Raw genomic sequence first — 15,893 nt, forward strand, 5'->3', positions numbered from 1 at the left:
CGGCGGGGCCTCCCGCAAAATGACGACGGTTAAATACTAATAAACCTGAGATGAGGATTTGAGTGACGTGTGGCTGGCTGGCGCGGCACCACCTCTCGGACCTTTCCTGCGCGACTCAGGAACTCACTTTGTGGGCGCCCAGGTGTGCCCTGAGGGAGCCTTACCTCAGAATCATGGAATCATTAGGGTTGGAAAAGACCACTACGATCAAGTCCAATCATCAACTTAACACCACCATGCATCCTAAATCATGTCCCGAAGTGCCACATCTACGGTTTTTTAACACCTCGAGGGATGGTGACTCCACCACCTCTCTGGGCAGCCTGTTCCAATGCCTGACCACTCTTTCAGTAAATAAATTTTTCCTAATCATAGAATGCCCAGAGTTGGAAGGAACCCACAAGGATCATCGAGTCCAACTCCTGTCCCTGCACAGGACAATCCTAAATTTACACCATATCTCTGAGGGCATTGTCCAAGTGCTTCCTGAATAGCGTCAGGCTTGGCACCATGACCACCCCCTGGGGAGCCTGTTCCAGTGCTCCACCACCCTCTGGGTGAAGAACCTTTTCCTAATAGCCAACCTGAACCTCCCCTGGCACACCTTCCTGCCATTCCCTCGGGTCCTGCCATTGGTCACCAGAGAGAAGAGATCAGCGCCTGCCCCTCCTCCTCCTCCCCTTGTGAGGAAGCTGCAGACCACGATGAGGTCTCCCCTCAGTCTCCTCTTCTCCAGGCTGAAGAAACCAAGTGACTTTAGCTGCTCCTCATACGGTTTCTCCTCTAAACCCTTCACCGACTTTGTGGCCCTCCTCTGGACATTCTCTAGTAGCTTTATATTCTTAATGTATTGTGGCACCCAAAACTGCACACTGTACTCAAGGTAAGGCCACACCAGAGCAGAGTAGAGCAGTAACATCCAATCTAACTACAAGAGCTGGTCCTGAAGTGGGAAACAGATGCCCTCATGGAGAAGCAGGGCTCAGGCCCGTAGTGGACATGCTGGGACACAAGGCTAAAGGAAGGCAAGGACAAAAGGGGCAGCAGCAGCTCTGAAGGGGACTAGTACACCTGAGCCCACCTAATGAAGCCATGGCATCTAGGGTGTCGAAGGTACAAGCTGCAATTAAGGCTTTCTCACAGCTGGGGCGTACTTGGCTCCTCTCCTCTGTTCGTGCCTGACCTCCAAATATTTTTACAAGGTGTGTTTAGGAAGTGCCTCCCAGACATCCATTTGTCCAGGCTGGTGGAAATTGTCTAATGGGTTGAGGCTGTGCTCCTCTCACTTCACTGTCCGGCTTACTTAATGCACATGTTTAAGAGACCTGTTCTGTGTGGCAGTCATTTATTGAGGCGATGCTGTGGCATTTGTCTCCATTGAGGGCACAGATCTTCTCTGCCATTGCCTGCCAATATCCAGAGCATGAGGGCGAAGAGAATAATGAGGAAACAGGTCAAAATACAGGAAAGGATTCAGCCCAAACCCTGGTCATTGATCAGGGATAGGAGCACAATTGCTGACAAGGTTTTTTTCTGGAAGCCCCTCATTCACTCAACACAAATCCAATTTGCAGAAATAATTAGTTTAGGAATAAATTCCAGAGCCAGTATATAGAGTAATGGAGAGTTCAAGACTTACAGTATCAATGTGCTTTCCACTCAAAGCGTTGTTTATGCTGTAGCAGGGCCAGATTGTTCCTGCTGAACAATAAAATTTGGATTAAACAAGGGTTAAGAAATTGTTACATCTGAAAGAACAGGTCAGAGGCACTTACTACTGGGAAAAGGCTGTTGCCTGAAAAATAGATTGTATCTTAAAAGCATGTTAATCCTAAATGAAGATTTCAGATTCTTAATTCTTGTAATATTTTCTGCTTCTTCACTTACTTTCACAATCATATTTTCCTAGGGTGGAGGGAACCTGCAAAAAACTTATGGAAAGGAGTGCAATTACTGATTCTGGAATATGAATAGACCTTCCTTTGGGATATTTAAGGTTCTCTGGCCATATTTTAAAATATATCATAAGTTTTATATTCTTAAATGCTTTTAAAAATCTAGCAGTTCTGTATAAAACAAAACATGGACATGTATTTTCCCACATATGGTTATTTTATTCATTCATATTTTTATTCAGATAAAATTAAGATACATTTTAACCTAACTTACTGAGACTTCTGAGCATATTGCTTCTTACTACCTGGAAAGAATTTTACTCCATATAGTATGTATCTATTTTTCTTCCACAGGGTAGAAAATACCACCAAAGACATCAGAAGTTCAGTGTCTTAATAAAACAGGAAGATGGATTTGTTGTGTTCTTAAAAAGAATTATCCACAGAGTAAGAAGATGATGACAAAAAGAAAAATTGAGCTTTACTCTCTTGAAAACTGACCGAAATTAAATCTTTTCCAACTTTACTATGCACTAGCATGGCACAGACTATGATTTGCTCTGTTGTACCAGAGTATTATGGAGCTGATATATGTTACATTAATTTAAATCTTCCCTGTAGAAAGAATAAACATAAGTATTATGACTCCCCTGTGTATTAAACCAGCACTGATCTTGGTCTTAAATACTGCAGCATAAGCTTATATATGCTATCCACACAGGGAGAAAGAGATGTGGATACGAACAATGCTTGATTTATTTAGAGATAAACTAACAGATACATCCAGGCTGATTACTCTCATACATTACCTACTGAAAAATAATATGTATTTTTTTCTGTTGTTTGAATATTTGGCTTCAATCACTGAAATATTATTAGCTGCTGTATGCTCAATTGCACTCAGATGACATAACAAACATTGATTTCTGCTTGTACAGATAACTTTAACTGGTTTATACTTCAATATTTCTTTTTTCTTTTCTGCCAGTAGCATCCAAGGAATTCATTCTCATGAGCTGTGTTTGGCCTGCAAGCTCAGGAGAGGAGGTGAGGTGGAAAACGTTACCATAAGTACTCTCTTTAAAAGACTGTCCTTTTTAATTTATGTCTGCGTGCACGGGAGTGAAAGAGCAATTTCAGTTCTGCCCTGAAGAGGTGGATCAGACTTGTTGTGTAGGGACATAAGCTTTGCTCAGTTATATCAGCCTGACTCTAGCTTGATCTTCACAGGACATTCCTCTCCCCAGTATCAATGCATTAAGGCAACTTGTACATGATGGAAGAGTTACCCTAAAGAAGCATCATTGACATGGTCCATTTATAACAGAAATATGAAATCTAATGATCTGTAGCTCAGCACGCATAACTTAAGATTGTTTTTCAGGCACTAAATTAATCATTTCAACCTTTATAATGATAGAAAAACATCATCTTCTGTGGCTGGAATTTCTTCAGGCTGCTTAAGTTTCATATGAAGCTATAATTTTTGCATTGAAGAGCTACTTATTTCTTGATGTGATTGTTTTACATATGAGGCAGCAGGAAGAGTACACATTCCTCACCTGAGGTGTTTCACTTCTGTATTCCTCAAGTGCTTCTTGTCATCACATAAAGGCACTTACACAAGAGCTCCAAGTACGCAGCACCGCTGAAAAACAGTCCCACTTTCGTACAAACAGGTTTCTTACTAGCTAAAACAAAATCAATCTTCACGTTTCCAATTTAAGGAAGGTCAGCACAGCTCCACTAAGTGGCAGCACTAGGCGTCATTAGTGCCAGCTTTGTTGGATTATTTTTGTGCTTGTGAGAGATTTAATATAAACTACTGCTCATGTGGCAATAATATGTATGCCTCTTTTTTGCTCATAGCTTTTGATTTCATAATTTCCAGTCCAGATGAATAAACTTGTGCTCGGAGAATCTAAAAGTAACCTTTCCAAACACTTTTACAAGTTCATATTTTGCAGACATTTCCATTTGTCCTGGTTTTCGCTGAGATAGAGATAGTTTTCTTCCTAGCACCTAGCGTGGGGCTATGTTTTCGATTTGTTCTGAAAACAGCGTTGGTAATGCAGAGATATTTTAGTTGTTGCTAAGTAATGCTTACACTAGTCAGGGACTTTTTCAGCTCCCCATGCTCTGCCAGGTGCACAAGAAGCCAGGAGGGGGCACAGCCGGGACAGCTGACCCCAACTGACCAAAGGGATATTCCTTTGCTGCCATATGACGTCATGCTTATCATGCTTATGAGCATTCCATATGACATCATGCTCAGCATATAAAACTGGGGGAAGAAGAAGGAAGCGGAGGACATTTTGAGTGATGGTGTTTGTCTTCCCAAGTAACCGTTAAGCGTGATGGAGCCCTGCTTTCCTGGAGATGGCTGAATGCCTGCCTGCCTATGGGAAGGAGTGAATGAAGTCCTTGTTTTGCTTTGCTTGCGTGTGTGGCTTTTGCTTTTCCTGTTAAACTGTCTTTATCTCAACCCATGAGTTTTCTCACTTTTACCCTTCTGATTCTCTCCCCCATCCCACCGAGGGGGGTAGTGAGCAAGGGGCTGGGTGGTTCTTGGTTGCTGGCTGGGGCTAAACCACGACACCATTTGAATATGAGTTTTACTTATATTGTAACAATATTCAATTACAAGTTGGAAAACATATTGGAAAACACAATGCATGGGTCCCCATGCATTTTCCTGTGGTTTCTCAGACCACTTTCACAGCTTTTCTGCAGTGCCAAGGTGGTCTCAAAGACTGATTAATCTTTCACAAATTAGGTGGACTACATTTTATGAAATCGGGATGCATCACTTCTTATTTTATGTCCGCATCCAGAGCATAATGATAACCTGTTTTGGTTTGTACGTTAAAAGGACTGAAATATGTAGTTGAAGCACAACTATGATGTTCAAAAGCAGTGTTGTAAAAGCTTTACATACCATAGTGGTAGGGGTTAAACTCTAAGGTCCCAGTTCTATTAATCAATGCGCAAATTGCTAAAGCTGTTAACTTACATGCCAAAAGCAGGGAAGCTTATATTCAAATGCTAAAGATGCCAAATCTGTCAGTAAACATATCCTCACACACTGTAGGTATAATCTTATACAGTAATCTGTATTACTAATTTCAGTCATTCTTAAAAAGTCACTGATCGGATTTAATACAAAGACATACCTAAGAAGCACTGAAGTCAAATCACAGCTTGTAACAAAGTTCCAAAGCAGATTCCAGTGCTGCCCCAGCTGCATTCCTGGAAAGCTGTTACCTAAATACAGTGACTCCATGCGGCATGCTGGCTAGGTACCCGTACTGCTTTGTCTACAGCCTGAAGCACATTAAGTGCTGAAAACAGAAAAATAGGAGCATGTGCAATTTATTTTTTTGTGATGTTTTGATTCTGGAAAACCAGCATTAGGAGATCACACCCAACAATAGTTCTTCAGCTGCCCTCTGTGGTCCATTTCGAAACAGACTGAACAGATTTTCAGTGTCACACTGCAGAGTATTCACAGCAATTTTTTTCTTATGACTGATTAATTTTGTAACTGGGAAAGAAAATAACTGAAACCAGTCTTTTATTTTCATACCGAAAAATTCAAAAGGTGAAGGTACGTCCATGAAGTCCATTACTCTTCACCCAAGGAAAGGCAAGTGACTTTAGTACTACTATTGTTACTCATCGACACAGAAAACTCTCCCATACAGCTCCACTCTCTTCTTATACCATAGGAGTTAAGTATATGACATCCTACATGCCATCAATTCAGGAAAAAACATCATTAGTTTTACATATATTAAAAAAACCCCTACCGTTCTGTGATTCTGTGATTAGTTGCAGTTTTTATGCTCTCCAGTGACTTCTGTTCTATTCAACCTCAAAAAGCTGCCACACAGCACTGTGAGAATGAGCTTCATTTACACTAGAGCTAAAACAATATAAATGTGCTTTGCACCAAAGCCTAATACAAATAAGAATCAAGGCTTGTGCTTCAGATGGAATAATGTATCCTTTTTTTCTTCAAAACTTAATTTGCGGAGGGTAGGAACTAAACAAAGCCACACACTCTTTTGATATATCCATGAAAGGTATTTTCAGGGAAATTTGATTTTGAAGGCTATCAGAATTAAATTAAAAAATAATAGAAGAGCGTGGCTTTGCAGCTCAAGAAGGATTTACGATTGGAGGAGACACAGCGGATCCTTTGTGGCTTTATTCTCCATTTTTCTCCAGGAATGATGGCTATTGTCCAGTCTGGCCTCTTATGCAAGAATGAACGTCAGGCCACGAGTGGATTTATTGTCCATGGTAGCAAAAAACTATGACTTTCCTACGACGGGGTGGGAAGGGATTATTATTGAATTGTAATATCCTATATGTTTATGGAGTTCTGTTAGGCACACCATGTACGTATGGAGGCTTCAGGCAGACTGCCACTGTATATGAACAGAAATTCAGTAACATATATCAGAGAATGGGTTCTGGTAAAAGGTGTAGTTCCAGCCACAGAAACAGATCACTGCTGCAGAAACTGACACCTCTGATACAGCCTAATGATCAGCAGCTCATCTCACTGCTTTTTAGTAAATATTCATTTTTCCTTTCTCAATACATGACAAATTCAGAGAAACGTAGCTTAGTATCATGAATACCCTCTCCCCCCACTTCCTCCTCACACACATGCACAACCACACAAGTTTTGAATAAAGGCTGCGCTATGAGACCCGGATTTCTTGAGCACGTGCATGGGTGTGTGCTATTCTTGCCACCCTTTCATTCCTGCCACAGGAGACCCAGTGCTGGCCTTGGGCTTGCAGACCTGTGCTCCTCCACACATGGTGAAACACACCGCCAGCTGTAGGTCTCTTAAGAGTTGTCACATTCACATGGTTTCACATTTGCTACTGATTTGTCTTGCGCAAGATATGCTTACCATTTCTGTTGGGAGTGCCTTCCACAAGTTTAAATTCTTCCTTATAAACACTGCTCCTCATATTTAAGCTTTCCCATCCTTCATATTGTGCCATGATCCCTCTTGAGGCACCATTTATGTGAGAAAACAGGTATGGTCAGCAAGGTGTCTGCTGACTGTGTATCTGAGGCATGTTAATCTATCCTGGAATGCGCTAATGAAACATGCCTGAGATATTAGTGACGAGCAGTAGAGAAATGGGTGTGACATACTGAGAATGCCAGAGCACCTTGCTATTTATTTGCTGTCAACACTTAATGCAGACCCAGCATACACTATTAAGAAATCATCTTTGCACTTGCATTTCATACCTATAATGCAGTAATTATACCTAGAAGCGAGGTATGCATAAGCAGTATATAGGTCCCTCTGTTTGTCTGGACATTTTCCATAGTGAGGAACAAGCTCACATGCTTTCAAGGCAGGGCTGGCTTTTGGGTAGTCTAGGAGAGCACAAGGGCTTTGGTTATGCACACTTATGTAGAGAACCTCAAGTTTTAGATGTGTACCCTGTTGAGAAATCAAACAAAAGCAGTGGAAGGGCCTGAATGCAATGGTCAGAAAGGGTAAGACCCTGGAAGAGCAATTCCTTAAATCAATGGACTTTCACTAGCGCCAGTTTCCACCCCCTCTAGTAACATACAACCTCTATGAAATAAATTATTTGTAATAGACAGTCCACACAATGCCATTACAAAGTGATTTTATTGACATTCCTCTATAGTGATATGGTTGAATAGAAAGCACAGCCTGAGTATCATGTGACATTTTTCTGTCAATATAAGCAAAATCAGTCCAATAATGAGGACCTTTCCTGCCATTGACTTTATGTAGTCTTTAACAAAAACCATAACAGACATTTCTGTTAGATAAATCGGAAGCTGCAGGGAATTTGGCTAATGGTTCAATATTTACTATACCTAGTATCTACTATCTACAGGCATCTGTTTTTCTACTAGAACAAAGGTACTACATGACTCACTAGAGAGAAAGTAACAATCCAATCTTTTGGACCTTGTGATAACTGGAAAACCTATCCCAGATTTAGTATATTGCAGTCATTGTTTTTCTTTTAATAACGAACACTGAGGTACAGCAAGAATAATAATAAAAAAGCACCGCGTTTGTTGTAGAAAGATCTGTTGGTCTGCGTTTGACTGAAAGTGTTTAATCTTGACTGGGAAGCCTTATTAATATTACTATGGCGACACGGCAAATAATTACTATTTCAACAGAAATTAAACAAATCTCCAGTCAAATTTGTCCCTCTGGAATTCCATAGACTGTCACAGGATTAATAGCGAAAGACGAGTTTATCCCGTCCTCTGTGCGTGTATATATTAGCTTATTTCTTATTTGATTTCCATGTCCAAATTCGGTATCCTGCTGCTTTCAACTAGAGATATGTCCTCGCTTTCTTACAGTGAAACTAGAACAACAAAACACAAAACCAACGAACACCCTCCTCCTCACAGGCTGTCTCTCAGACTAGACTATGAACTCAAACCTTAGCTACATTTCATTGAAAAGTTTATGGGCACTTGAGCAAACTGGGCAAAAGAAGTCCTCTGTCAGACCTGTACAAAACTCATGATTTCTCCGTTATGTGTTAGACGTAGTTTGGCTCACTCCTTGCCTTGTGATAGCCACGATCGCCCTCGAACATAAAAGTCAAATTCTGAATATGCACAGCCACATGATTGAAACTGGACGCTCATGTAACTGCATACTGACGCACAGCATTTGTAAGGTTTAGACCTGATGCAATTAACAGTAAGGTACGGTTGTTTGTACTGGGTCAAATCCTGCATAGCTTATGTGGTTGAACAGTCGGTGAGACTACTTCAAGGTGGAAGACGTACCGATGATTTAAAATACCTATTTTCATTCTCATAACTTCTGCTTAATGATAGTATGGCAAGAGGACTTCATAAACAGAAATATCCCTTTCCCTCACTCTACTATTAATACCATCACAACAGATACTTTGAGAAAGATACGTGCCCTCTGAAACCAAATGTACAAATTACCAATATTCATTGCTCCTATCAAAAACTGCAGTCCACAAAAGCTGTCAGATTGCCTATTCCATTTTTCACTTACATTTTAAAATCTATTGATGTTGGTGTCATATCTTAATCTAGCCACCACCATGTTTAAAGGGAACTGAGGTGAAGGAGCTGAACAGATTGTTTCACTGCAAATCTGCCCTATGGAATATCTTCTAGTTTTTCCTGTGGGAAAACAATGAAACCAGAAATTTTGTAATTAACAGTCAGTGTTTTACAAATGAAAATGCAGACCTGGGGAGAGCACAGATGAGTGAGTAACAGCATTTGAATCAAGAGGTGAACAAGGAAAGATAGATGCCTTGCATATGCATAACTACAACAACAAAGTCAATTAATTGCATAATGCACAGGTTAAATAACAGGGCAAGGGAGATGGGTTCCTCCCTCTCTCCTGTTGGCACCAGTCACTGCCTCACTCTAACACTACGGTGCCACTTGGATGCATGGCTTCCCCTTCACTCTCGAGTGGGGCCGGATTCAGCCCATGGTATGATGCAATGAATGGAGAAATACACTGTGAAGCGTTGATCCAGCTATCCTAGAGGTGATGTCAGGGTTTGAAAACCTATTGGGGTAGGGCATTTGGGACGAGAGAGGGATAGGACTGGAATGACAGAATGCAAGAAAAGCAGAGTATGGCATTTTCTTTTTCTCTGTTTTATGAAAATAGTCAACTGTCTTCCTCTATTCCTCTATTCACATCCAAAAAAACTTTCAAGGAAATCTGCATGACCTTCTTACTTGGATGGCATCGCAGTCACCTAAGAAAGCAACCTTTTAAAAATACTAGGCTGTGTGCTTGGAAGACAGCTTGGACCAAGGAATTTGATGGGAAGTAGCTGGCTATGCTATGTGTTTCCCGGAGCAGGAACCTGCAAGGTGCTTGAGATGGCATCTGCCAAACATGGAGATGCGTAACACCTAATTGAGCTTAGTGCATGGCAAGTGCCAGAACGCGTTGTGAAGAATTTCAGGACAAAGCCTTCCTTGTTTCAATCAGTGGGGTTTGATGCTGTCTCTGAAATACAAACATCTTTTATTATGCTACAAAAAATAGTTTCACTTTTTCTTAATAAAATATAGTTTTTAAATACTTAAAAAAATTTAACTATACAGTATTGTAAAGACTGGATTTTTTTTTTTTTTACTTTTTTTACTATCTTAATGAGACAGCTCTTGATGCACTATTTTCCTTGGCCAAACATCGACCAACAAGTTGGATACTTCTCTTTCTTTTCTTCTACTGTTAGAAGACATCCAACATTTGACATAGTGCAGGTAACGTTGTAACATCTCCAGGAATAAAACAGGAACGATACAGGAATCACTGGATTTTGGGGCCCAGTGGTGAAGAGGCAGCAGTTACGTACATTGGAAGATTTTGTTATTCAGTCTCTCCTGGTGTGACTTGCTCTGTTGTATTTCAGGTGCATGTGACAGATGCACTCAGAAAAAAGTTAAGGTTTCTGTCTCTACTGTGCAGTGGGGCTGGTCATGTGAAAGAGATGCCTGAGAGCTCGTTTGTGGAAATAATTTTCAGTGCCTGGTACAATGAAACTGGCCGGTAGCTGCAGCCTCTGTATGCAACTGTAAGATGAGTACTCAATAAGAATAATAACATGTACTATGAAATAGATTCTCAGTAAAAAACATAAAGTAAATTACTACAAAAGTGGCTGAAAAGTCACAGAAATGAAACAAATGGGGCAATTTCATATATCATTAACGAAAGCTACTATTTCTGCTTAGAAACATGTGTTTGGGTCCATCACCTTTCAAATACCTATTGACCTAAGAATCAAAGCAGGAAAACAATCTAAAACTCTCAGAATGCAGTTTTTCAAGTGTGATGACTTTCTGTATAGCAACCAGAAAAATACATGGGAAAGCAGGGTCCAATCCTTTTCTCTAGAGAGAAAACTTACGGGACTTAGATGTGTCAGACATTGAACTGATCTCCTGATTTTCCAGTTTTCTGAAGCATACCTAACATAAAACTACCAGTACCAAGCCCCCAAGGGGTGTGGTATTTCATGTGAGCTGCTAGACACTATGATGTTACCTTCTCACTTACCTTCAATTACCCTTCACCAGTCTCTCACTTCATATTTTATGCATCCTTTAACATATTTAGTGTCAGAAGTAAAGATACTCTGTATTTCCTTTTCCCAGTTAAGACAAACACTTTCAATCTGAGATTAGTCTTGGAAAACAAGGGCAGCAAAGAGTAATAAATAGGAAACAATCAGTGTGGTTGATTTTAACAGCCTCAGTGTTTCCTCAGAATTTGCCTCAGCAAAATCCATCTGAAGACAAGCCTCCGGCTGTTTTCCTTTCATTCCCTGTCTTCATAGTTGGAAAGCAAAGTACACCAAACTGAAGAGGGTTAATGTCTGCCATAATAAGAGCTAGAACTTTAGTTTAGTGGCACCTAACATGACTGGAGGGCCTTTGGGCTTACTACAAGAGGAAGTACAACAAATTCTTAACCTAAAGAGAGTTACAATCCCCTTCATCCCTGACAAGCACCCTCATTCACTGCAGCTTCTCATTTAATAGACCCTAGACGAAAACCTTCTGTCTACAACCACTCTTGAGGTTATGGAGATTCGCACTGAACAGGAAAAGAAATATGACAGAACCGAAAACCGCCCCCAGCAACCATAGATTAGCCCAGTGTGACGGAAAATAAATGGCTTCTGACACAGGGGATGGGATTGTCTAGACTTCTCATTTGGAAAGGAGCATTTTAAACACCAGAAGACAAAGATCTGGTAAACAGACCCAAGGGTATTCATAAGAGTAGAACATTCTTCTTATTTCCCCTTTTCCTTGTCATACACAATACTAAGGTAAGGGAGCCTTGTCCTTTATGCTACATAAGACATCCTTCTTGAGTGTGCACAGCCTTGTGCTTCTTGTGTGGTAAACATTACAATGGAGATGCCCCTCCCATTATCTCTGAAGTGCAAGTTCTCTCCAGTACTGGCAAGTAACAATCATAACAATTGCTGTTATGCTTTGCATTGCGTTACAGGTTGGTTTTTTTTAGTTTTTGAAGGTCTTATCTGCACCATGTATCTGGGCCAGTTCCAGCTGATGCAACTGATGTGGATCATGAGTTCGTATATAAAAATTTCAGTTTTGCTCATAGGTGTCTCTCAGATGGACAATACATACAGGGAAAACAAGGATGGATGAAGACATATTTGATCAGCTCCTAGTACTGGATTCAACAGTTAAGAAGTAAATGGGCTGTGAATTGGTTTAGAAGATGTGGGCATATAAAAGCTTGGAATGCTTGATGAGGTTTTTTTATTTTTTAATCAACGTAGGTGGAAGTAAACATTTATTAACATTTGGTCAAGTGTAGTGTAACTTGCATTTGTATTTTCATTGTTATTAATGGAGGTATGTAGAGATATACAGAAACCTTGAGACAGTTGTTTTTCTATTGCATACAGACTAGCAGTCCATTTGAAACAGGATGAAAGCATGAAGGTTAGATCTTAGAGGGCGGCAGTTCTTCATGCACAGCTTTTGTCGATCTTGATTTTGTTTTTGTTTTGTTTTCAAAAATAAAAACATGGGAAACCGAGATCAAATGACAGTGGACAGGAAAGGTGACATCATCAGCCAGAAAAACACCAGAAGTGCTTCAACCCCCTCATTCAAGTCCAAAGGTGCTAGTTTCTTCAACAGCTGTCAGCAGCTTTTCATACAGCATAGAATATGAGGGGTAAGGTGGAAGATCCAAACGGTTGAAACATGTGTGTGCCCTGCAAAAGGAAAATATCCTACATGTTAAGTTTAATCTAAATAAATTGAGAAAATAAGAGTTGAGAAAACAAGTTCCTACTGAGACTCAAAACATTCAAGTTCACTCAAAAGAGATAAAAATAAATTCTATTGAAGTAAAACTCTCAAATTCCACCAAAATCTGAGGTACTGAAATGTATATGCACACACACATGAATATTTCAAATAGAAGACACAAGCTAAGTATCATCATCATTCTCTGCTATCCTTGCATTAGATGTTGCAGAGATCTTGCAGGGATCTTCACAGAGAAGAACACTGGGGCCACTGAGGAGCTGGGGTATAGGCCCTCATGGAGAGAAATCTCCACTACTATAATTTCGGTTGCTTTGAGTTTTTCCAAAACAAAAAAGCAACTCAGCTGTACATCCAACATGAGCACCTAGTAACTTTTGCACCAATGGACAAGCATAACACGATGAACTATACTGACAGAATGGGCTCAGCATGTGTTTATAGTGAGACAGGGCTGACTGGTAAAAGACCATTCAGGGATCTGCTCACTGAAGAAGGAAGGTTGCTGAAAATGTTCCTGTAAGTCAGCTGTTGGCCATCTGCTGCAAGTCTGGTCTTTAAATGTTATTTATTTGTAGTAGCCAAGGCAAAAGCTAAATATTTTGTGCAGAGCAAACTGCCAACTTGATGACCCTCTCTTCCCCCAGTTTTATCATTATATTTACCCCCAATTGGCAGCACCCTCAAAAGAAGCTGTGGAACGGGTTCCATATGTGCCTCCACCTTGTTGCAGCTTTTCTGGTAGCAGCAATTAGACCCAGATGCAGACTGCACTTCACTGTGTGAGGTGCTATACAAATGTGGAACAAAGAAACAGTCCCTGCCCCACCAGTTCATCTGTTTCAACTGACCGAAAAAATGTAGAACTCATTTGACAAACAGAGGGGGCACATTTTCATTAAAATAGTTTCATTTTTTTGAGTTAGCTTGGAGCTTTACACGGTGCTAGAAATCCTTTTGTTTCCTCTTGCCCCTCCAGTAAATGTGAATTGACAAAACCCTACAGAAACAAACGTAGCCTCAAAGGCTAACAATGTCTAAGCTCCCGGCCCCTAGTATTTTTAGAAGCCGTGAAGTTATTTTACTTTTAGCTTTTCTATCTCATACTTTAATTCAATGTTATTTCTTCAAAACTGAAGTGAAGAGCTACCTTGGAGAAACTATTTGAAACCATGCTAGTCATCTTTTAGGCCACCCACCAAGTGAGAAAAACATGATACTTGTTGATGGGCTGGCCTGAGACTTGCAGATTCAGAGGGAGAGTTTTATCAAGCACCAATGGTGAATCATTAAAAGCAATCAGGCAACTGAAATAGCCAGAGGCACGTAATCTTCACTGCATCGCATAATTTCAGTTAGGAGAGCTTTTACCATCCTTTTCCCCTTCTGAATGAAGATTTGTTAGCTGGTCACTCTCAGAAAGTGTACAATAAACACAGAATTTGTGGAAATGAGCTGGGAACACATGTGAGTTAGTGAAAAAGAAACATTAATAAAGTCATTATTTAATACATCTCTTGAAATTAAACATGGCAGCTCATGTATATTATCCATGAGTAGCCCTGCACTGCTTATTGTTATCTCAGCAATCTTTGGCAGCGTAAGTTGTTTCTACAATCTGTTGCCAATACGTATCTACCACTGGGAATTAATTAACTGAAGGGTTCTTGTAGTCCATTCAGAATGTGTTTATCATTTATCAGAGCACCATTCAGAGACAGCCAGTCTTGAGGAGCTCAGCTGCCTGGCTCCAGGACTGGAAGAAGCATAGTCATGGTGGCTCAGGTGTGGATTCTCCTAATATAACTTTGCTGAACCTAAAGTAATATCTTGGTATGGTACTTAACCGTGGCACATTTAACCGTATGAGACCATAGCATCTCAGACATCGCTGTCTTGCATCCTAGCAGACATATCCACAGCCACTGACTCCAGTGTTAACTTTCTTGCAGACATTCATCTTGACTGATCATCATCCACCTCATTTCATACTGGTTATGAAACAACCTTGCAATGCTGTTGACTTTTAGTCATTCTTGACCTAGCCAAACTCAGCAAAAAGATCCATTCCTTTTCCTATTATGAGATTTATAGAAGTGGACTCTTCTGTAGAAGGTCTCAAGAAATTTATTGTGGGGAGAAACTATTATAAAGAAAGGAAGAAAAAGTTACAGTGTCTAGAAACACTGAAGCATTTTGCCAAGCAACACTCTCGTGTTCTCCAGTTCAACAACTTTATAGAAAAAAAGCCTTTCGCTCCAAAACCCAACATCACATAAAAAATGAAAAGTAATTTTCAGGAGCCCTATGCTGGTTAGGTTTACACTTCTACCTACTTACGGTGCAAACCACAATACATTGCTAAGGGCAAAACCTCAGTTCAAATACTGATCTGTGAAGCTAATGTGGATCAACTGCAACTCCAATGATGCCAGTGAAGCCCACTCAACCTTAAAACAAGATAATTATGTGCAGAATTGGCTGGTATACATTCAGCAATGGCTCTGATCGGTTCTTTGCTGCAAAGATCAGACATAGTGCCTACTTGTTTAACTGAAGAACATATTCTGCCTCACCTGAAATAAGAGAGAGGGTTGATTGGGACTCATTCTCATTCAGTGATCCCTCTCTCCTCAGTATTGCTGTGCATAGCGCCTTTGCCTCTCACAACTGTAACATAAAACCTTTATTTTCCAAACCAGACTAAAGACAAATTGCTCAGCCTCTAGTCTGTTATACCACATTGCTGTGTGATGCTGCAGTACAGAGGGCAAGTCAGAGGCAAGGATATTTTTCATAACATCCACTGTTGCCTAACTCCATGCCTTGTCCTCCAAAGGGGTAAGTTCCTCCCGAATAGTGTTGACCCCTCACTACTGATCCCAGTGAGAGTGACTACAGTAAGCATAGTCCAGGAGACGCTACTTTGTAGTACTGGGCTTGCTGCACATATTGCGGTGAAAACAGTACATCAGCAGTGCAAGAAACAGTCACTGCAATGAGAAAAGTCTTTCTTCCCTTGATTAAGCCTCCTACCACATAAGCCTGCTGACATTTGAGAGGGTGTTCAAGGAGTGAGAGATCTGGAATAAGAATTAGACTGGTAAGAGCTTTTATGGAAAG

General features: G+C 40.5%; 1 protein-coding gene across 4 annotated transcripts in view; it reads right to left on the minus strand.

The window, feature by feature from the left end:
* Window positions 1–7,564: 7,564 nt before the first annotated feature.
* HECW1 (HECT, C2 and WW domain containing E3 ubiquitin protein ligase 1) overlaps window positions 7,565–15,893 on the minus strand; it is a 273,075-nt gene continuing 264,746 nt past the window's right edge. For all 4 annotated transcript variants that reach the window (XM_064443833.1, XM_064443832.1, XM_064443830.1 and 1 more), the window contains one exon: window positions 7,565–12,715. In XM_064443833.1, the coding sequence (XP_064299903.1) occupies window positions 12,604–12,715 (112 nt within the window). In that variant the 3' untranslated portion in view covers window positions 7,565–12,603. The remainder of the gene's footprint in view (window positions 12,716–15,893) is intronic.

Source organism: Phalacrocorax carbo, chromosome 2 (genome assembly GCF_963921805.1).
Source record: "Phalacrocorax carbo chromosome 2, bPhaCar2.1, whole genome shotgun sequence".
Lineage (NCBI taxonomy): Eukaryota > Metazoa > Chordata > Aves > Suliformes > Phalacrocoracidae > Phalacrocorax > Phalacrocorax carbo.